The 23,936-nt window shown below is 41.4% G+C and overlaps 1 protein-coding gene across 2 annotated transcripts in view; it reads left to right on the plus strand.

The window, feature by feature from the left end:
* MYLK4 (myosin light chain kinase family member 4) overlaps positions 1-16,610 on the plus strand; it is a 41,456-nt gene extending 24,846 nt beyond the window's left edge. Inside the window, exons 9-15 of one of the 2 annotated variants that reach the window (XR_005593915.1) lie at positions 2,193-2,263; positions 4,112-4,240; positions 6,034-6,186; positions 6,555-6,633; positions 8,660-8,735; positions 11,068-11,287; positions 12,015-16,610. Coding sequence is in view for 1 of the 2 variants with exons in the window: in XM_039523883.1 (XP_039379817.1) it covers positions 2,193-2,263; positions 4,112-4,240; positions 6,034-6,186; positions 6,555-6,633; positions 8,660-8,707 (480 nt within the window). In the remaining variant the exon portion in view is untranslated. Of the gene's footprint in view, positions 1-2,192; positions 2,264-4,111; positions 4,241-6,033; positions 6,187-6,554; positions 6,634-8,659; positions 8,736-11,067 lie in introns of both variants that reach the window. The other variant, XM_039523883.1, reaches the window with a different exon arrangement.
* Positions 16,611-23,936: the final 7,326 nt, after the last annotated feature.

Here is a 23,936-nt window from a genome sequence, read left to right on the forward strand (position 1 = left end):
CTTCAATTAAATCACTCTGGATTTTTACCACTGTAAATGAGATCAGACTCTTGAGAAGATCTCATCAAGCCCCATGGCTTGAGCTTTCTGAGGATGATTTTCCAGCAAGTCAACTACTGACTACAATATTTTTTACTTCTGTGTCATCTTTCATCCATGCATCTCAAGGCACCATGCAAACATTCATTAATTCAACCTGAGAGTGTCTCTGTGACAAAGGTAAACATGATTATTGCCATTTTATCAGTGAGGAAAATGAAACACAAATGGATTAAGTGGTTTGCCCAAAGTCATAAGATATGTCAGAGACAATGAAAACCCAGTATCGTATTCTAATGTCTAGACTGCACTGCCACTCATGAGCGTGAACAGCATCAAAGGAAGCTGTGGTTAGTGACAATTTTTTTAAAAAAATGAGGTAAAAATTAAATGAAATTAAATAGTATTGGTGGTATATTGCCTTTGACCAATTTAAAACAAGCTCCTACTAGTGCGTGTATTTAAAAAAAAAAAAGCAGATGCTGCAAATTTTGGTGTAGCAGTATATATGCAGAGACCAGTTAATTTTTAATGGGTTAATTGGCAAGTACAAAACATCAGTACTTGTATAGGTGTGTCTAGTGAGGACACACATTTGCAGCAGATCTTTATCCCACTTCATGGCGAAGTTTTTTGCTGAATAATAAACTTGTCAGTTATCTCTGTTGAGAGCAGGAATAAGAGAGAGATGCTTAAATGCCCTTAGTTTTATGACTAGCTATAAAACTTCCTAATGATCTGCCAGGTTTACAACAAAGAAGAAAGAAACATGTTTGGAAGTTTGTTTTTCTTGGTTTGTAATTTGCCTAAATAACTGGAAGTTAATATACTGTATCTTCAATAAAAGCGGCAAAGAGTTCTGTGGCACCTTATAGACTAACAAACGTATTGGAGCATGAGCTTTCGTGGGTGAATACCCACTTCGTCAGATGCATGAGCCCTCTGATACTTGTATCTTCAATGTTTTTAAAGCACAATATTGCATATTTGGATCTCACAGACACTTGTATAAGTCAGTTGCAATTCTAGAGCAAGTCCCTTTTTCTTTGTAAATATTCATAGCCTGGAAACCTATAAGCAATAAATCTGCTCTCTTAATTGAGATTAATTTCTTGGAGTGGGCACAGTTTTGGTGTGAACTCAAAATGCAGAAAAGGAGGCATGCTTACATCCAGGGAGTTCTCAACAGAAACTCTTCCAGGCACATAATGACCATCGATGGTGATTCTATCCAGTTCTCCTTGCTCACAGATTACTTTGTGATATGAAGGTGTTAAAATGGAAGAATTAATGAGACTCATCAGGGCCAGTGTCTGGGACACAGAAATTCCATTATGAGAAATATGCTTAAAAAAATGTTAAATGCAAAGTGAATTAGTAATGGTGACAATGGATAACTAATGTCTTAAGTGTCTAGAGCTGTTTTATTTCAAAGAGGACATCATCAGCAACAAGACCAGGGTAGCTATAAAACTGCTGGCAGTGAACATAATACTGCATTGTACACATTTGTACTTCAAAGACAATGGGCCAGATTCTGCTCTCATTTCATCTGGTATAAATCTGGAGTAATTCCGTTGATGCTAATGGATTTATGCCAGTAAAACAGAGAGCAGAATTTGGCCCTATGAAAATCCAGAAGGATTTTACCCTATGAATCCCACCTCTAAATATCTGAGAAGAGTGTAAAGCTGATTTGATTAGTATAATGTATTATCAGGCAATTGCTGCCAGAACAGCAGTGAACTCAGAAATCTGGGGCACAAAGATAAACTTCAAAGCACTGCAAAATCATTTTTTAAATGTTCTGATGTCAGCTCATTAAGGGCTGTAAAATCACAATGCCAAGATCCTGAAGACTGTTTGGAAGCTCCCTCCCCCTCCCACTAATGAGTCCTTTCTCTGAACTGCTGCATTATATCAAACTGAGACGCCACGGAGAAGAAAAAGCAGTACTGGCACAGAGTCCAAAACCTCAAATGCCACATGATTGCTGGAGGAAATACCCACAAAGTGAAACCTGCCCAAAGATTAAAGCACTGAGATGCTTATTTTATGTTTTGCAGTGTTTTTAGTTTTGATTCCACTACAATTCACTACAAATCTAGTTTGTCATTTCTCTTAAAAGTGTGTTTTCTCTTTCCTCCTGGCAGCCCGAGAATATCCTGTGTGTGAATCGAACTGCTTATCAAATAAAAATTATTGATTTTGGATTGGCAAGAAGGTATGTACGTGTAATCATAACACATGAATTAGGAAACAATCTCAAAAGTGCTATGCCTTTGGAAGGATAAAGCTGATGCATAATAGCTTCCTACCACCTTTGGAACAAGCTTAAGGTGGCTCTTTTAGTGAGGAGCATCCTTAAATTAAGCAATGGATAGCAGTAAGGTATATTCACACAAGAACGTAGAGTAAAAAATGTTAGTTTAAAACCTATTTTCAGCTGGTATGTCTAAAGGGGCTTGGCCATAACAGACCAGACCAATGGTCCATCTAGTCCAGTATACTGTCTCCAAAGTTGTCTCCAGTACAAGCTCCTTCAAAGAAAGGTGCAGGAAACCTGCAGTACACAGTTATGGAATAGTTGGACTGAAGTCCTTATACTAAGACTGGATGTCTTTCTAAGAGACAAGCTGAAGCTGAAGCTCTAGACAAGCTCATCCTCACCATGGGCTTGATGCAGGAATTACGGTAGAAATTCTCTGGCCTGTCATGTGCAGAAGATCACATTATATTATCATACTGGCCCTTATGCCTACATCTACTTTAGACACCACTGGTGGTGTGTGTAGTGTAGGTGTAACTACACACCTCAGTAAAAAGCGCACTGTGTCCACACTGTGGTGTGTAGCTACGTGTGTCAGTGAAAGGCTCTGGCAGCTCCCTGCTGCTGGAGTCATGCACTGCAGTGAGGAAAGGCTCTGGCAGCAGTGGTGAGCTGGAGCAGGTTCCCACAGGTTCTCAAGAACCGGTTGCTAAAATTAGACCTCCGTGGAGAACCGGTTGTTAAAGGGCCAGAGGGTGGGCAAAGAACTCTGGTCCGTGGGCTGGACCATCCTGTTGCTCCCAGGATTCCCAGCTGGGGAGGCTGAGGCTCCCCCGGCCCTTCCCCCCAGTTGCAGCGTGGCCAGCCGCCGGCACCAGCTGGGCAGCTCAGCTGAGCTCTGGAGTCAGGGGCGGCTCTAGGAATTGCACCGCCCCAAGCAGGGCGGCATGCCACAGGGGGGCGCTCTGGCGGTCACCGGTCCCGCGGCTCCGGTGGACCTCCTGCAGACGTGCCTGCGGAGGGTCCTCTGGTCCTGCGGCTCCGGTGGACCTCCCGCAGGCATGACTGCGGATGCTCCACCGAAGCCGCGGGACCAGCGGCCCCTCCGCAGGCACGCCTGCGGGAGGTCCACCAGAGCCCCCTGCCGCCCTCCCGGCGACCGGCAGAGCGCCCCCCCGCGGCTTGGCGCACTGGGGTCTGGAGCCGGCCCTGTCTGGAGTCGTCCTGCTGCCACTTTTTGAATGGCCCAGCAAGGTGTGGGGGGGCGGGGGGCTGCTGCAAGTTCCAGGGCTGGCCAGAGGAGAGGGGAGGGGGCAAGTAGGGCAACTGGCCCAGGCCCTGTAGGGGCCTCTGGCCCCATGACGATCTCTCCCTGGCCCCTCACCCACTCCCCCCCCTTAAATCAGAACTTTTTATAGGGAACCGGTTGTTAAGATTGTGGCAGCTCATCACTGTCTGGCAGGGGCTTTCCTGCAGCAGGGGAAGGCTCCAGTAGCAGGACATTACTCTGCTAAAAAATAGGAGGGAGACGGGGAGGCACGACTTGGCATGTCTGTACTCTACTCGCCTACCCCGGGCCTCTCTGGCTACATTGCTGTTTTTATTTGCACTAGCTATGAAGCATGAAGATTTATCTCTCTTACAAAAACTTATTTTCATCCTTACTGTTGTACCTCTGATTGTTCTGGTTTTCCATATAAGAACTCTGGTCCTTTTCTGAATCCTACAACATTCTAAGCACCAATGTTAGAAGTTGTATTAGACGTGAAATGGGTATTGACTGTCCTTGTTTCCATCATCCAGATATAAACCCAGAGAAAAACTTAAAGTGAACTTTGGCACTCCGGAATTCCTCGCTCCTGAAGTTGTGAACTATGACTTTGTCTCCTTTCCCACGGACATGTGGAGTGTAGGAGTCATTGCCTACATGCTGTAAGTAGGACTTGTATCTGTACTGTGCACACTCTAATTTATACTGACTTTCTGAAGCTTGCTATTAAAATGGAATATTGACAAAAGCTGTATCTGGGTTGCAAATTCATTTGCCCTTCTGCAGTCTTTATTCGGGGAAAACTCCTGTTGATTTCAATTCTCTCCTGTCACATTGAACATCTCAAGTAAACATTTTTCACTCATTCTGTACATGCACTTTCCATTGACGTCAGTAGGAATTACACATGTGAAATGAGTGCAGAATATGCATAGGGATCCACAATTAGAGAAGAGAACTGCTGTGCAGATCATAGAGTAACATTTTGCCCTTCAAACGTGCATGATAATTTTTACTTGTTTTATTCAACCCCAACAAAGTTATAATGAGCCTAATCCTGCAAAGTGCTGAGTGCCCTACATTGCCATTGACTTCTGAGTATGCTCAGCCCTCAGTAACTCTCAAGACCAGGTCTTAATGGACAACAACTTGCTGCCAGGGGTTAGGAGCACAACCGTGAACAATGAAACAATCCCAGAAAGAATATGACAAATCAAGAGTAGGAAGGAGGAACCACAGAAGAATTAACATAAGTAGACACTGGTAGTGAAGATGTGGGTTATGCTATGGTGATAGTTAAGCACTGGAAAAGGTTAGACAAAGAGATTATGGAATCCCCATCATTGGTGGTTTTGAAGAACAGGTTACACAAACATCTGTTAGGGCTGGTCTTGGTTTACAGTAACTCCTCACTTAAAGTCGTCCCAGTTAACATTGTTTCGTTGTTACGTTGCTAATCAATTAGGGAACATGCTCGTTTAAAGTTGTGCAATGATCCCTTCTAACGTTGTTTGGCAGCCGCCTGCTTCATCCACTGCTTGCAGGAAGAGCAGCCCGTTGCAGCTAGCTGGTGGGGGCTTGGAACCAGGGTGGACCGGCAGCCCCCCATCAACTCCCCGCTCCCCTAAATTCCCTGTGCTGCAGCCACCCAGCAGGCTATCAAGGCAGTTCAGCTGTCCCTTCCCCCACTGCCATGTGCTGCTCCTGCCCCCTGCCTTGGAGCTGTTCCCAGAGACTCCTGTTTGCTGTGGGGGGTGGGATGGCTAATGTCAGGGTGTCCTCCTCCCCCCTGCTCCTGCACCCCACTTACCCCTTCTCCATATAGAACAGATGGATGGAGAGAGACAGAGAACTTGGGGAAGCAGCTGCTGTCTCAAGTTCCTGATCCACTTAAGAAGACAATGCACTTAAGAGTGGGTCAGCTTACTTAAAGGGGCAGTGTGCATCTCTCTCTCTCTCTCTCCCACACACAAGGTGTGTGTCTGTCTCTGTCTTTAACACTTGAGGGCTCAACCGAGTGCTAGTTCATCATTTAGCAGCAAGGCATTCCCTGGGAAATATCCCTCCCTCTTCCACCCTCTAACTTCACCACCTCAACCAAGCTTCACAATCATCGTAGCTGTGAACAGTATTAAATTGTTTGTTTAAAACGTATGCTGTGTGTACATCTGTATAATACATAGTTTTTTGTCTGGTGAAAAAAATTTCCCTGGAACCTAACCCCCCTATTTACATTATTCGTATGGGGAAATTGGATTCACTTAACATCATTTCGCTTAAAGTCGCATTTGTCAGGAACAGAACTACAATGTTAAGTGAGGAGTTACTGTATATAATCCCACCACAGTGTGTGTGTGTGTGGGGGAAGGGATGGACTCAATGACCTCTTTAGCTCCCTTCCAACCATATATTATTATGATTCTGTGTTTTTCATATGCTATATAATACTCTTTAGGCTCAGTGGATTGTCTCCTTTTCTGGGTGATGATGACAATGAGACTCTCAACAATATCCTGGCTTGTAGCTGGGATTTCGAAAATGAGGAATTTCAAGATGTTTCTGAAGAAGCCAAAGACTTCCTCTCAAAGCTTCTAATCAAGGAAAAAAGGTATTCAGATTCCCACCATTCCATACCTTTGAAATGTACATTTGCTGTTATCACATTACAGAACACCAAAAATGCTCTGTCGCTTGTACTGCTACACTTGATGATTACAGTAGCCATTGTGATTTTGTTATGCCTATGTAGAGTATTGTTAAATTCCACACAGTGTCCTGAGATTACATGAATGCATCTTCACATGAGTTAACACTTCCAGTTGCCATTGTTCAGCTGCCATCTGGCACAAAGCATCTTGCAAACTGAGCATCATGCAATACCAAAAGGATGGACAGCACACATCACTAGCTAGGGCATAACTGTTGAATCCCAAGATCCCGTATGTATCACTTACTAGTGTTCTGTTTTCCCTTTAGCTGGAGAATGAGTGCAACTTCAGCCTTAAAACATCCTTGGTTATCAGACCACAAACTCCATTGCGGACTACACAAGCAGGTCTCCAAGTTTAAATATTCTTGTTCTTTGCAGATCTGCCAGTGCATTTTTGTTCTCGTTACCTCAATATTTGTTCTGCGATTCTCTTATTCTGTACTTGAGTCTGTCCTGCTGCTGAATTGTGTGTCATTGTGATATATATATATTTGTTTGCTTTTGTTTATTTTTTAAGGCTGGCATGTTTCTGTGTGTGTTCCCTGGCTCTTGCATGTCTGTGGGAAGAAGTACTCATGATGTTGGTTATTGTACATTGTTGAATGAATTGATTTGTTAGCAAAATAACAGACAGTTTATAGCAAAGCATTAAACATTGCAAACTTTCTTTCAGTTTCTAAACAAACATGGGCAGGTTTGGCTTTTAAAATCCCTTCTGGTTCACTTGGGGTCCTGCATGAAATCTTTTTAAAGGTCAATCCTGTCCTTTCCCACCTGACACCTTCCCACCTCCTATCAGAACCTGGAATTCCTGCCAGGACACATCATTTACCTTAAACAGCCTTCTGGGGACCATCATACCCAGAGGCGGCTCCAGGCACCAGCACACCAAGCACGTGCCTGGGGCGGCAAGCCACGGGTGCGCGCTCTGCCGGTCGCCGCAAGGGCGGCAGGCAGGCTGCCTTCGGCGGCATGCCTGCGGAGGGTCCGCTGGTCCCGCGGCTTCGGCGGACCTCCCGCAGGCATGCCACTGAATCCGCGGGACCCGGGACCTTCCACAGGCAAGCTGCCAAAGGCCGCCTTCTTGCCGTGCTTGGGGCAGCAAAATACCTAGAGCCGCCCCTGATCATACCATCTCCAACTTCAGTGTGTTTGGGGCTGGCCAGCTCAGTGCTAATCTCAATAGGAGCATCCCTTACTTTGCTCTAAACACTCCATTTGGCTGAAACAGGGTCATGTGGTTTAAAGTAGTTTTTGATTATTACTCACTTAACTAGTCAGTAGGTTTTGGAGGTTGAAAGCTGTTGACAGTCTCATCACTGGGTGAGGCCGATCCATGTGGTTTCATAACCCAAAACAGAAAAGCCTCTGAAGAGGATACCTGAGGCTGCCATACATTCAGAATTCAAAAGTTTGAGCCTTTAAAATGGATTCCTACATTTATGCAGCATTTAGAGCACAATACGTCTTTGTTCTGCCTTTCTTTCGGCTTGTTATCTGCATGTAAGCAACAAAAGTCATTAAAAAGGCGAAGAAAACAAAGCAGAAAAATGAAGTAAATAAAATTACTGTAATGTACTGAGTCTAGCATATAGGTGTCAGTGGTTCCTTCTATTGAACAGAATCAGACCTGTTCCAAATCAGAACTGTCATTAGTAGGTCAGGGTCTCTTCCTTGAGCTCAACTGGTAGAGCCCTGTGCTTTTAAAGCAGGAGGATCCGAGTTCTTTTCCTGCTGCTGACGTTCCCATTGTGACAACTAGAGCTGGTCAGAAAAAGGAAAAAATTCACAAACATTTTCTTTGTCATTTTTTCATTTGCATGGACATTTTCTGAGCTGCTCTAGAGACAAATGTGCAGTCTCAGGTGTTCATGAGCTTATTCCAATACTTAGAAATATCCACAGATGCACTGGAAGGTGTCAAACACATTCTGATGGAAAACAAAATTTTAATGTAAATACGAAGGGATAGAGGGAAAGTCAAAATTAAGAACGTTACACTTTTAGGTACACCTCTAGAGGTATATCAGGGTCAGTTGTGCCCCTATTGATATGGCTGCAGTGAAGCCATGGATATGGGGAGGAAGCGGTCATAGTGTAGAGCTTCATGAAGCCTGGACCTCTTCATGAATGGCTGGATCCTATTGCCCCTTCTATGTTGGGTAAAGCCCTTTCCCCAGTGGAGAACTTATAGAGATTTCCTCCATTCTGACCTCCCTCCTATAGTTTCTCTGTGCATACTTGTACTTGTTTAAAAAGTAGCTGTATTAAATAGGCAGGTGTTGCAGTGTTTTGCTATTATATTCAGCACAGGTAAGAAGTGATGGAGCTCAACTAACTCTTCCAATAATGTTTGTCTCCTTTTTTCTAGAGGAAGGCTAAGTGCCACTCAAAGTCTCAAGCACCCATGGCTCAATGACCTTTCCAAGAAAGCTGCCAAATGGAAGGTTTGTCTCAAGTCCCCTTGTTTCTCTTCAGAAATAAATGGTGCAACATCTGTGGAAGGTATCAGTGGAATACCAGAAACAGCCATAGTTAATATTGCTGGTAGATTTACTCACCAGCACCATCTGCACAACTGTTTGACAAGCAGTGTGTCACCAAAGCACCTAAACTATAGGCTTGCTCCATTGATTATGACCATCACAACAGTATGAAAGGGAGGAACAGTGAGAAAAAAAATCATAGTTTATATATGAAACTGCACATACAGCAAACTCAGTGGGTGAAATCCTAGCTCCATTGGAGTCAATGGTAAAACTCCCATTGACTGTAATAGAGCCAGGTTTTCACACAATAAATGTTCAGTGCTGGAAGCTTTTGGTTTCTTACATAATGGTTGTAAGTCTGGTTTTAAAAGGGATAGAGATATGCTTGTATAGTAATTTCTTAACAAAAGGCTATGGGCCATCTCCTCAACTGGTGTAATCGGTGTAGCGCCATTGACTTCAATAGGATCCAGCCTTAAATGAAGTTGTCCTGTGCTGTTGAGGAATCTGTATCAAACAGCAAAGTTGAGACAAGACATTTCTGTCTCTGTCCTTTTTCCTGGATCACTGTCTTTGCCCTTCCATTGACGAACACTTCATTACTAGTTCTTAGACTGGGGAGGTTGCCTCCCCTAAGGGGGCCAGGATGACACAAGTCTGCTCTAATTTTCTGTCTCTGGTCTTTGGCTGAAGCATATTCACTCAGCCACTTTGAAATTTACTCAACCACTTTCTCAGATGGCAGAACACTCCATACACCACTGCACCGATTCCCACAGCATCTCTTATGAACTACCACAGGACTGATGCTTCCTTTGAAGCACTGTGGGAACCAGTGCAAATGATTTGGGGACATATCTGAGGATGACTGGTTGTGGGTCATGGTACGAAGAAAGCTGATATAACCCATGCATCGTAATAACCACGTCCTTTTAGCATTGCACCATGAATAATGACTGAGACACCAAAATAAAAATAGTACCACTTTTCATTGTGTGTGCTAATTGTTAAGGGTATTACCTTCCATCTGTTAAGAGACGGTCTGTAACTGATGTTTGCTTTTGTTTCCAATGTGTTTTGTAAAAAAAAAAATTTTTTTTTAAATCACTGTTCAGAGGGACTGAAAAATTCTTAGTCTATTATGATTCACTGTTACTTGCTTTTGATATCTCCTGTCCTGAGCTGCCAAAGCCACATTGTTTCTTAGCATGCTAATGCAGTCACACCAAATATTGGGGAGGGAGGGACATGTTGGACCCTCTTTGTACTGATCCTCACGTCACTGGAACAATGCCAGTTTACATCAGCTGAGGTTCTGCAACAGCCACACATTGAAAAATATTTTTATTTTTTAATATTACAAGAAAGCAATTATCTGTCTGAAGAAAAAATCAAGTTTGAGATAACTTTGATTATTGACGGCCAGTCCAGTGAAAAAGAAAATAAAATGTTCAAATACACTTTTTAAAGCTTTGTAAATAGTAGCTAACTTATAGTCTACCTTACAGGAGGAGATAGTTTTAAAAAAATGAGTTTTTCAATTTACTCCAGAAGTGGACTCAGTCATTACTGTGTTTTGGTTTTAGAACAAAACCATTGGGATTGGCTCATTTAATCTATGATAATATATTCTTGTGACATAAGAACATAAGAATGGCCGTACCGGGTCAGACCAAAGGTCCATCTAGCCCAGTATCTGTCTACCGACAGTGGCCAATGCCAGGTGCCCCAGAGGGAGTGAACCTAACAGGCAATGATCAATTGATCTCTCTCCTGCCATCCATCTCCATCCTCTGCCGAACAGAGGCTAGGGACACCATTCTTTACCCATCCTGGCTAATAGCCATTTATGGACTTAGCCACCATGAATTTATTCAGTTCCCTTTTAAACATTGTTATAGTCCTATGTTTAAGTGATAATTGATTTAAACATGGTATGGTAAATGTTTGATGTGATTGTACAAGCAAATGGAGAAAATCATATACTCCCATCCCATATGACAGTAGTGACAAAATGACAGCATTCTTGCATTTGATGAGAGACCTCCTGAATTTTTTTCAATAAATAAAGAGACCTAGTCCTTTTTATGTTGTAAATAGCATTAAATGATCTTTCACAATCTGAGATGGGGGGTGGGGGAGGAACTCTTTGTAAGCAGTCAGATTCTGCATTGCTTTCTCTCTCACACACAAAGAAACCACCCTGTGATTTTTCTAGGAAATTAAACCAAATAATTATATTAAAAATATATTGCTGAATTAACTAGATTCTTGGTTTGTTTATTTGCAGAAAAGCTGCTGTGTTGTTACTGCTGATAAGAGATTTGGAGATATCAGCAGTTCTGGTGCTTTGACCTTGTGATGACTTGAGGCTTTTACTAAGTGGACCAACACCACTTTAGCTGCAGGAAAAGTCCCAGCATTATTGATCTACTTTTTCTTGCTTCAGCTTTCAAAAGAGGAAAACAACTGCTGCAGTTCACAGGAAGATGTCTCTGCCAGAACACCATGTAATTTTTGTCTGAGATTGCTATGCTAGTTTGAGTTCAGAATATTATCCGTCTTGTCTTTGCTTTCTTGATTTAGCTAGTGAGAGATCTTTGGGGTTTAAATAGCATTGGCTCTTTCTCATCTCAGCCCAGCAAGCAGAAGATCTCTGCATTACAATAGTACTTGGAGTTCTAGTTGAGATTGAAACCTCAAATTGCTTTTAAAAAACAGCTGGCTGCACATTTAAAACTGATTATTCTCTGACAGTGGCATCAACAAGGACTAACCCCACTAAAGTTAAAGAAGCTACACCAGTGTGTTAACAGTCTCACAGACAAGCTCTCAGTGTACTCTAGTGCCTTTAGACTAGAGCATGCTGCATACAGGACTGCCTTTGGTGTTTCCTAGCATATCACATTGGTACTGTTTTAAATTCAGTTCGGTTAATAACATACAAGAGGATATTTTGTTATTAGGACACCCAGATTCTCATCTCTAGTGTAAATGCAGAATTAAGCCCTTGACTTCAGTAGAGAACAACTTCAAATCCGTTACTTTGGATTTATGCCAATGTAACTGGCTAACTCCATTGTTGGCACTGAAATTAAGCTTATGCAAAACTAGTTTGTGAGAGGAGAATCGGCCCCCTAATCCTCACAACCCAGAGTGTCCTGTTTGCTTCTAGGAAATAGCTTATTTCAAAGCTCGCCAAAAAAAAAATATATATATTTTCTATTGCTTCTCCAGATTCCAAGCTGTTCTGATACATGGCTAGAAGAGGGGACTGGGAGTCAGGCTACCTGTACTCTATTCCCAACACTGTGTGACCATGGGCTAGTCACCTAAACAGCCTGAGCCTCAGTTGTCCCATCTGTAAAATGGAGATAATGACACTTACTTTTGTATAGTGCTTTTTGTATTAAAGACTAGATAAATCCAAAGTGTCATTATTATTTTACTTTACTATGCTGACATATTGTTGTGGCTTTGGATTTTTTTTATTTTGACTAATCAGTTTCTAATTAAGCAACATGTCAACACAGCCCAGTATATTTTTCTTGAAATAATGGCATATCTTGCTACAAGGTAGAAGGGTAAAGGCCAACTCAATTTAACATTAGAATGGCAATAATTCCCACATCATGACTGTCATATCTTTGTTCTTATGTTTGTATATCAAATTTCAAGGAAAGAGTCAGATGAATACATTTATTGGACAGCATGCATGTAACATCCTTGACAGACAATTACAGAAATCCAATTTTGTCCAGAGTTCAAAAGGTGTTTAATAGATAGATAGATAGATGCTCTTAATGAAAGCTAGTGTATACATGCATACATATAGCAACATTACTACCACAGTACACTAAAGGAAGAACCAAGAAAGCATAGAAAGCACTGTCCCATTTTGACTGCTCCTATCTCCTGTTTAAAGTTTTAGGGCCAAATCTTTAGGCCCAATTAAAGGATTAGAAAGCATACCTTATACTTACAGTGATAGTGTCTAGAGCTCAATCTGTTTAGCTTAAAAAGGTTAGTGGGTCACTTGATTACAGTCTGTAAGTATCTATATAGGGAACAAATATTTAACAATGGGCTCTTCAGACTAGCAGAGAAAGGTATAACACAACCCAGTGGCTGGAAGTTGAAGCTAGAAAAATTCAGATGGGAAATAAGGCATAATTTTTTAACAATTTCCCAAGGGACATGCAATCCATCGCTGACCATCTTAAAATCACAATTGGATGCTTTTCTAAATGATCTGCTCTAGGAATTATTTTGGGGATATTCTGTGGCCTATGCTATATAGGAGGTCAGACTAGATGATCAGAACTGCTCCTTCTGGACTTGGAATCTGTGAATCAATCATCATACCTAGTCCTAACTCAAATAAACTCCCACTGGCATCAATGGGAGTTTGTCTGTGAAAGTACTGAATAAAATCTAAGCAAGAGAAATCAGGATTTGGCCTGTCAGCTGCTTATTGTCAGTCACTGTTCTCCTTTGTCTATGCAAAATAAGTGTGAACGCTACTAGAAAACCTTTTGATAAAGCTAGAATTCATATGATGTGTTGCTGTTCTGACTACACACGAGATCCTTGATACTGCTAGCAGTTTGTATGATAAACAATTCAGTGACCAGACTAAAAGCAGCAGGCTAAAACTGCAATGATGAGATTTCACTTACACAGTTCAGGGCCAGTATTTTGTTGTTTTTTCCTTAGTGGTTTTTATGTAACTTGCATGTAATTTTGAATCTTGATAATTATACTAAAATAAATGTGTGACTATAGTCTTATAACCACTACCTGCTTTAATATGAAATTCAGCTGATGGCATTTGGTGTTTCTGGGGAATAAAGAAGATGCATACACTTCAGTAATAATTAAGAGCTAGATAGTTCCTTAAAGAAATAGACCCGTATTAGCAGGGTGTAGAGGGATTGCACTGAGTTGGAGTCAGCCACGATTCCTCCAGTGATGATAGGGGAATGTGGTCTCTGCTGTGCTCTTTTACAGGGAACAGAGTTCACTACCACCACCTCCTCTTTTGGGCATGCACACATAGACACATGAAAGCTATGGGACCCCAACATTCTCCATCTTCTTTGGGAGGCTAGTACCACTGTCAACATCAGTCTAAAACATTTTTGGAGCTGCATGGTTGGCTTGGCTCTAAACCAGGGGTTCTTAAACTTCAGTGCACCACAACCCTGTCCTGACAACAAAATTATTACATGATCCTGAGTGGGGGGGAGAGCAGGTGGAGCCTGAGGGTCCCAGCCCTGGGTCCCGGCCAGTCTAATGCTGGGGAGATCCCATTAAACTGTCCCGACCCACAGTTTGAGAACTGCTGCTCTAAACCATTTAAGGGTGCAGGGTAGGGGAGAGGAGCACTTTTTGTTCTCTCCTTCATTTGTGCACGTATGCAGGGCCAGATCCAGCATGGCCCCTAATATTGTAAATATACTCCAGGGACTTGACTTTCACTCAGATGCTAAAATACAAGGTGAAGGCCAGATTCTAAAGTCTTGGCTACGATAGTGTTTATTTTTAAATTTCCGACTGTTGCACTGTCAGCAGTGCACCTCCGTCAGTTGTGGCAGTGGTGCAAGCTGTGATGTAATCAGGCTGTTAACATCTGATGGGGTTTTAACCAAAGATCATCTAGATCTGCTGTCAGTGCAATTAGATGACATGTATTTTATCTCACCTGCTATTGATTTACATTAGTACTCCTAGTGCTGATGAAGCTGCACCAGCAACGGAGCACCAATGTGAAATATGAAGGAAAATGGTAGTGTAGCCTAAATCACTGATCTGCTGTTATGTTCATGTGTGCAAATGGAGTAATGGATTTATTTATTTATACTTAGTGTATCTTGCAATGAGCACTATATATTGCAGGTTAGGATCCAACCCAAAGCATGATTGCAGATTCACCTTCAAAGACCATAACTTCTACTGTCATGAATTCAACAAGAAATTCAAGAGATCAAGTTATCCTTTATTCATAAAACTGTTAGGGGGCACTCTTCAGACAAATTAGGACATATTTGCCCTGCCCCTAGTTGTTTATAGTCTCATTTGCACATGACAGTTTGTACTGATTTAATTATCAGCCCATAGGCATTGAACAAAAATGTATTTTGTAACAGCTCTGTTTTTTGCAGACTGTTAAATTTACATCAACAAGTTATGTACAGCTGTGGGGGAGCAGGACCCAAACAGCTGTATTTTTAAAAAAAAACCTACTCTCAGGGTATGTCTACTCTACCTGCCAGACCAGCAGAGAGTGATCGATCAAGCGGGGGTCAATTTATCACGTCTAGTCTAGACGCGATAAATCGACCCGAGCACTCTCCCGTCGACTCCTGTACTCCACCGCCGTGAGAGGCACAGGCAGAGTCGACGGGGGAGCGGCAGCAGTTGACTCACCACAGTGAAGACACGGTGAGTATGTCTAAGTACATCGTCTTCAGCTGCGTTATTCACATAGCTGAAGTTGCGTAACTTAGATCAACCCCCCCCACCCACCACCACTGTAGACCAGGCCTCCGATGTGAGTGTTTAGCTCCCTTTAATGCCATGTATGTGCAGCTAAAGGTACAATTTGGTCCTCAAAATCACAAGCATGGTATAGCGTGGGGAAAGTAACAGCACTGTTGTCAATGTTGTAACATTGATAAAATAGATTTTATTTCTGCAGTTGAATATGAGGCAATGAGGAAAATGCCCCCTGTACATAGCTTTCACTATGCTTAACAACAAATGGCTTAAATAGCTATTAATAATCATTAGTGCTAATAGAAGTGTGTCTTATAAAATGTTGTTTGAAATATTCAGTTGTTTTCTGGCTGTTGAAATTTTAGTAAAATAATACTGACACAAGTTCTTTAGAGTTTTCGAAAGGACAATTCTGTCTCATTGCACTTTGAACAGCATGCCGTCTTGTTTTCTTTTTAATTCTGGTTTGTTGGTTTCTTTTCTACATAATAAGTACACCTATTGATTGCTATTTTAAATTATTCTTTTGTTTAAACACAATTTTTTATTTTATACTAGCTTAAGAAAATGGATTTAAAATAACTATGTGAGTGTCTGTGTGTTTGCTTATTGATTTTGTTGTATATTGCTTTTTGAGATTTCATTTGGAAACTGTGAATTCCTGTCATTTGCACAAGTTTGGGTGCAAAGGGCACTTTACTAGCTGGGGTTATTACATTCAGCTGTATATTCACAGATGGGCAGAGATGGCTGTAGCTACTGCAGTTGTAACCAGCGAACAGAGTGGAGTAGAAGCAATGGTATGAAGGAAAAAGGTGTCAAAATGCAGTATCCAGTTATGTATGCTCCCACATTGTCCCAAAACAGCAACACCTTTTCTAGGTGAATAAATTTAAGGGCCAGATTATGGGAACTACATTGATTTAAATCATCTGAGGATCTGGCCCTAAACTTGATTGTAGAGAGGAAAACAACATCCATCAGTGGCTCTTCAGAGTGCTCAGTAATAGTATCTGAAAGGGTTGGGACAATACGGTTCTTTACATGTTCAAGTACTGTATGACAAATGTTCTCTAGTTAAGCCAGTGCCAATATGAGTTGGAAATTATTATTTCCATTTGACAGATGAGGCAGATAAATAAAGTGACTTGTCCAAGGTGGAAGGCAACTAGTGGCAAAGTTGGGATTAGAACTAAATGCATCCTGGTTATCAACCCCAGACTCAGTTATTTTAGGCAAGATACTGGTAGCTTCTCAACTTGTTACCCGTGGTGAATACCATGGAAGTTATGAGTGAGGAAAATCGATATTGATTCATGAGTTTTAGTAAAAAAACAAAATGAAAAAGACTGAACATAATATTACATTTAAAAAGAACCTGTGGCCATTTGTTTACCACAGCATCTTAACAGTGCTCGGTGACCATGCGATAATCTGAATATTGCAAACAGAAGGTGAAGTTTTTTATTAAAATTAGCACTTTTCAGATGCTTTTTGGTAGCAGCTTCTGTATGTTACTGAGCTAAGACCCTGAGTTAAATTCTGCTTTCGGTTGGACCCATACAATAATATCAATGCAGTTTCACAGATCTAAATGAGATCAGTATTTGGTCCACCTTTTATAACACTACCAGTATAGAAGCAGTCTCACAAATAGTAAAACCAGTTGCTGCCAGGCTTGAGTACAGGTTTAATGGTCAGAAAAAAAGCAGCTTTATAGTTTAATATTGCAAAAAACTCATTTGAATGATTAACTAGAACATATATTTTTGCAGTAGTTAAGCCAGTAAGAGAACTGGCTAGAAACTCTCTCTCTCGTTTGCAGCTCTTGTTACTTGCATCCAGGGGTGAAAGTAACTTAAGGGTCTTACCACTACGCAGGGCTGGGGTCTTGAGCAAGGGCCGGGGGCACTCAGGCAGAAGTGGCAGGGCTTTAGGTGAAAGCTGCAGGGCCTTTAAATCCCTGGGCCCTTTAAATCACCGCCACTACCCCAGGGCTCTACTCCATACCAGACCGTACTGGCTTACTTTCACCTCTGCTTGCATCACAAATTAATGATGGGCTTCCTCAGCAAAATGATGCATGCAACCTCCCACCCCAAGCGCTTTTCAACTGCTAGTGATCTGATAACATTATGGGGTGATGTAAATGCTTCTCACACTGTAAACTTGCAGTACAGGATAGTGAGCAAAATGAGTGCAGTTTTCCTTTAACATCAAAAGCCACAGCAGTGATAAACTCATACTAATGTTCCAAACTCTGTTAAAAATTATTCATCCTTGTTTCCCCCTGAAAGGATGCTGCATCTTTTACACATCATTTTGCATCATCATCATCAATATATAGCTGTGATTATGTCTAGTGTAAATGAGACTTACATTGCATGAATCCATTTAGCAACATTAGACTGTCAATATCACCTTCCATGAAGGCTTATAGTTCAACAACTACCTACCTATTTAAAATACTAGATGAAAACTGCATCAAGGTATCTCTTTGTAAATATGTTGGTTTAGCTACATTGTTAAAGTCACTAAACTCCCGTGTGATCACACTTAGATGCAGTAGCGCACATGTTTGTGTCCCATAAAGCAACATTTTCTTAAAGCTCGACAGTGGGTGTAATAGAGCTAGGACTAGAAAATGTGTGGATGCTTATGTAACACAATTTTATTTTTGGAATATGGTTTTGTAGATTAGCACTTGTATCTGGGGGATGTGTTCCCTTGTGAACAATATATAGCAACAATGTACACAAATTATACATTTTAGAATAAATACTGATTTTGTTTACTCTGACGTTCTTTGGTTGGCTGTATTAAATGTAATGTGTCTGTTCATTTTTGAGCATCAGAAAAAAAAAGTGCTCTTTTTCATATGCAAGCTACAAGGTAAATAAAGAGTAACCTGCAGCTGAGGCAAGCTTAGCTAACTGCCTAAACAGAAGATCATTTTTTGGCTTTTCTGATAGTCTCACCTCCCTCAGCAAGTACAGCTGGGGCTTAATTTAAAGTTTATTCATTGGGCTTCAGAGCTGGTTTCTGGTGATGGGGGAGGGGAATCCCTTTATTGTTTAAATACTCTAGTTACTTGAGCTGAACTAATAACTGGTTTTTTTTTGGTTCAGTGGCTGAACCAAAACATCCAGGGGAAAAAATGTTTCATTTCACAAACTGCACCTGATTTTTTTGGTTTTTCTCACCAAAATAAAAATCCTAAAAAACATTCATTCGATAGAATGAAACCTTTCAAATGTCATTTTGAAACAATATTTTGAAATGAAGGTTTGTTTCAGAACAGATCGTTTATAAAGTGCCAAACTATATCACCTTTTCTTTAAAAAACAATCCTCATTTTTTTTTAATTCCTCTGAAAGTAGCTGCTGAATTCAACTCAAATTAGCAGTGTCACAGGGTAGCTGCTCTCTGTGGATAGACTGAACCCAGTGCCCATAGACTGGAGCAGGTGAACCCAATCCAGTGCTTTACAGAGGGCTCAGCTACACCTGGGTCTATAAAGAGCTACTAATAGAGAGATGTAAGGATGGTGATAGGCTGAGCCCTGGGGAAGATGACATCACAGTGGAGGGAAGGTAGCTTCTGTGGTGGGTCCCAAGAGCTAGGGGACAGGAGCTCAGGAAAGCAGCCCTGTGGTATCTGCTCCAATGTGGGGGAGCAGAGCTGATGGAGGGTGGGAGGCTGACAGGCTGGAGTGCCAGAGATCCCTGAGTGAGGTGGCCTGAAGCCTGTTGCCAAAGATTAAGTTAAGACTGTATTTGTTAACCCCTGTTATGAAAATAGTCTTTCTTGACTAAGAGTGGGTGTGGCAGTACATGTTTTGGAGCTGGGAGAGAAGCTACAACTCCGGTGAGTCACCTCCTCCTCCCTGCCCCCCCAACTGCATTTTTTTTTTCAGTGAAGTAACTATTTGACTAAAAAATGTTCCACTCTGCTAGTGCCTGGGCACCATACATGTCAGTCTGTTACACTCTTCTCCATAAATTCTACTTTATAGTAACCAAAAAGTCTAGTATCAGAGGGGTAGCCGTGTTAGTCTGGTTCTGTAGAAGCAGCAAAGAATCCTGTGGCACCTTATAGACTAACAGACATTTTGCAGCATGAGCTTTCGTGGGTGAATACCCACTTCTTCGGATGCAAGCAGTGGAAATTTCCAGGGGCAGGTGTGTGTATATATAAGCAAGCAAGAAGCAAGCTAGAGATAACGAGGTTAGATCAATCAGGGAGGATGGGGCCCTGTTCCAGCAGCTGAGGTGTGAAAACCAAGGGAGGAGAAACTGGTTCTGTAATTGGCAAGCCATTCACAGTCTTTGTTTAGTCCTAAACTGATGGTGTTAAAAGTCTAGTTATTATTTGAGCATCAGATTTTTAACCTTAATTAGGCAGGGAGCTTACCTCATGTAAATCAGAAGAAAGACATCCGTTAAGAGTTGGATCAACCCTAAACTTGGGTGACTGGACCAATAACAGAAATAAAAGAGAAAAACCAAACATGGACACTGAGGGGGGAGGAGAGAAGCCACAAGTATAGAAATGATTGGGGTTGGCCTCTCCACACAGGGTATCCCAGAGTGCTCTAGCCTATGAAGGTCTAACTATTACTTTTTATGCACAGCTCATTCATAATACTCATCACAACTGTTGACATTTACTAAGCAAAGGACTCAATGTTGCTTTCCTCACACTAGAAACCTCCTATTTGAAGTCAGTGGGAGTTTTGGCAGAGCACTGCAGGACCAGCCCAACTGAACAATATGAGCCCCTCAAATTAATTTGTAAACCAAATAATATTATCACAATTTTTATCTTGTGATCTCAGCACTTTTTAAAAACAGTTAATGAAGCTAGAGTCACCAGGCACTATGGCAGTAGAGTTTGGAAGTTGAAGGCAGTGTGGAGGTGAAATCTTCCAACTCAGGATCAAGGTGTAGGATACATGGGCTGAATAGCAGCTACTGCCCCTCTGTATCAGTTACACAGGCTGCTGAAACCAGCATTCAGATCAACAAAGCTACCCTGATATACACAAGTATGGATCTGGCCAAAGTGGTTTGTCGAACTCCACAGAGAAAGTCACCAGGAGAACTTGAAGCAGAAATCTGGAGACCTTTCTCAAAGTTCCATGAATAATCACCAGATGCATGCCCTCCCATATAGGCTTTTAAAGCATAGGAAACAAGTATTTCTTCTCCACCATGAAAATTACTACTAGACTATTCTTTAGTAATGGTCCCAAACACAAGTGATTATAATGACATGAGCATTTCAGGGTATTAGAGTCCTAAACCCTGATTATGCACTGAAACAAACAAGTGTGGTGGATCTGTGTGTCCATGTGGAGTCTCACTGAAGTCAATAGGACCCTGCATAGGTGCAAGTGTCCATGCTAGGGTCTTATATTTTTGCCATTTTTTTACATAAAGACTGTTGCTATGTCTCAGCTTTGGTTGCCTTCAACCTGCCCCAATGGGTTTCTTTTTGAAATATTAGTACCTCTGCACTGCCTAGGTGGTGGTGATGGTTGACAAGGAAGACATTTTCTGTAAGAACATAACAGCCATACTGGGTCAGACCAAAGGTCCATCTATCCCAGTATCCTGTTGTCAGACAATGCCAGGTGCCCCAGAGGGAATGAACAGAACAGGTAATCATCAAGTGATCCGTCCCCTGTCCCCCATTCCCAGTTTCTGACAAACAGAGGTTAGGGACACCATCCTGGCTAACTGTAGTATTCAGTCAGCAGACCCTTCACATACTCTCGGGGGGTGTGGGTGTGTGTAGATATATATGCATGCCTCTGGCAAAAATAAAATACACATATAAAATAACAGCTCCCTGCATGTGTCTGCAAAGCAAATATAATTTTTTTAAAATGTGTTCACTTAGATGCATGTGATTAAAAATGTTGTTGGGGAGGGGGGAGTTCAACAGGGGACATTCATAATTCTTCATTAATTAATTTGATAGCCAAACCTTTCTCTTCCCCAATTATTTCAAAGAACCTGTTCACATTAAATTTCCTTTGAAATTGTTTAATGCTACTTCAATATTACCCAGAGCTTGGAAACACACTGAGCTTCACTTTACTTTTAATTATTTACAAATTAATTATTTTCTGAATCTTTTCAACCTGTCCATTTGTTCAATAAAAGAGAATTTAAATTTTTAAAGGCCTCCCAAAACTTCCAGAGACTGCTTTATGGGCTGCTTTTAATGAAAGGCTTTGGAAGGGGACTAGAGATTTCCATAGTCCTCTTTAGCCAAAATAAGAAAAAGAAATCACTTCATCAGCTGTGACTCACTCCCATCTCCTACGTACAACAGGTATTAACTTGGGAGCTAAGCCACCTTGTTCTTGGACTGCAAAACAGAACTGTATACAGACACTATGAGCCAGCCCATGTTAGGTGCTCAGCACCCTCAATTCTATTGATTTAATTGAGAGTTAAGTGTGCTCATCACCTGGCAGGATTGGGGCACAAGGGGCTCTATCCTTGCACCATTTAAGGACTTCAGTGGGCTTTGGGTCAGGCCCTAAGTCAATGAAAGTTTTGGCACTGACTTCAGAGAGTGCAGTAGGTGGCCCAAAGTGATAGAATTATAAAATAAGGAGGGTTTATTCGGTGGCTCACAACTTCTAGGTGTTGTTGTTACATCTAGTAACTTCTTTCTCAGCACAGCTTTTGTTGTACCAAACTGGGAATGTTACTACTTGCCCTGAGCGTGTGGCAATGCTGGAGTGGTGGGAAGGAAAGCTTCAGATTTGTTAAGGTTACAAGCATATTTTGTTATTCCTTAAAGCTTTGTAGCCTGTTGCATAAGGAAATAAAAATGAGAGACTAACAACACTGGGATGAGGCAGATAAGGTATAGATAGACGTTATGCAGTTCTTCCCCAACCAATGCTTCTATGCACCTCCACTATCCTACTACTACCATATCGTCATTTATACACAACACACACACACAGCTTGCTAGTACATTTATATGGGATTTGAGGCCTTGGATATCTAGTAGAGGAAGCAAAACATCTGTAATAAGAAAGCAACAAACAAATTCACTACCTTTGATAGATCAAAGAAGAAACTGGATGCAGAATATCTGGAAGGTTATAGAGCAATTGCATCCACCCTTGCCTGCAAAGAGACAATGCCACATTTTACCATGCACTGCCATAAATGTAGAGGCTTTGACCTAATTAGATGTGATGCCTGACAACTGAAGACAGGTGATGGTGAAATCTTCAGGGTGTTCTTGCTCCTTTACAGACAAAGCTTTAACACTTCCACAGAGGAATGATACAAAGATTCCTCTATGTGAGCTAGAGAAAATTGCTTGAAAACTAATCACCCCCATTTTAATGACATTCCAGTTGTCTGGCTAAGGGATAGATGATGAGGCATAGGATGAGGAAAGTTCTCAACCCAGACAAAGCTACATCTGTTTTATATGGTATCTCTGTGTTATACTGTGCAAAATGTTACCTACCAAAGCATTATGTCAGCAGTTTCTCTGGTTACTTTGTAACCAGTTTGATTGTTCATCTATCTAGCTCTCTTCATGGGGAGCATCTCAAAACCACCAGACTGCTGAAAGGAGCTTATTTAAATGGCACCAAAACTTTGCTGGGTTTTTATTTTTGTTATATTTCAGCTGTGAGACCTTAAAAAAAACTGATATGAGAAGCAGTTTAGAGATGCTCAGCCACTTCACTCTTATGCCAGATTTCTGTGAAAGAAACACCCCCTGCCACAGAAATATTTTTTTGGATGGCAGCTGTCTAGAAGTTTAGGAGCTTGGAATGTTAGAAATAGTCCCAGGGGGGATGGGTTAGCAGACAGAGTGCAGGTGAGAGATCAAAGGTGCCTGATAAATGTCACTTGTCACATGAAGCTGCAGTTTATCCCATGGATAGCACTACCACATACAAATGCACCAGAGATAGTTTCAATTGGTCTCCAGTACATTTATGTACTCTCTTCACTGTCCTTCTGAAATTTTACAAAGTGTTGTCATTATTTGTGTGTGATGTTTGCCCATTGCAAGCATGTTCAGCTGCACAGTTCTTAGTTCTCCCATACTTGCTGTCAATCAAGTAGCTTATGAGATCTTTACATAATATGAGAGAGAGAGAGGTAGGGAATATAAAACATGGCTTTTTCAGTCACTTTTCAAAGGTCCATATTATCCCAACACCAGAATGCTCCTTTGCAGATCATTCTAAAAACTCTCTCCTCCCTCTACCACACCCTCTGCTCTCACCCAGTACTTCAGATAGTACCCGGTTCTCATTGCAAGCAGGGGATGGATTTCCTAAACCATTAAAGAGACAGCAACAGAACTAGTTTATCCATTTTATCCAATTTATAATGGTGTAGGGGCCAAAGCAGGCAACCTCTTTTGAGCTATCCCAGCAGCTGTCAACTACAGTAACTCCTCACTTAACATTGTAGTTATGTTCCTGAAAAATGTGACTTTAAGCAAAATGATGTTAAACAAATCCAATTTCCTCATAAGAATTCATATAAATGAGAGATTTAGGTTCCAGTGAATTTTTTTTCACCAGACAAAATATATCACACACAATATAAGTTTTAAACAAACAATTTAATACTGGTACATAGTGATGATGATTGCGGAGCT

Source organism: Mauremys reevesii, linkage group 2 (assembly GCF_016161935.1).
Source record: "Mauremys reevesii isolate NIE-2019 linkage group 2, ASM1616193v1, whole genome shotgun sequence".
Classification (NCBI taxonomy): Eukaryota; Metazoa; Chordata; order Testudines; family Geoemydidae; genus Mauremys; species Mauremys reevesii.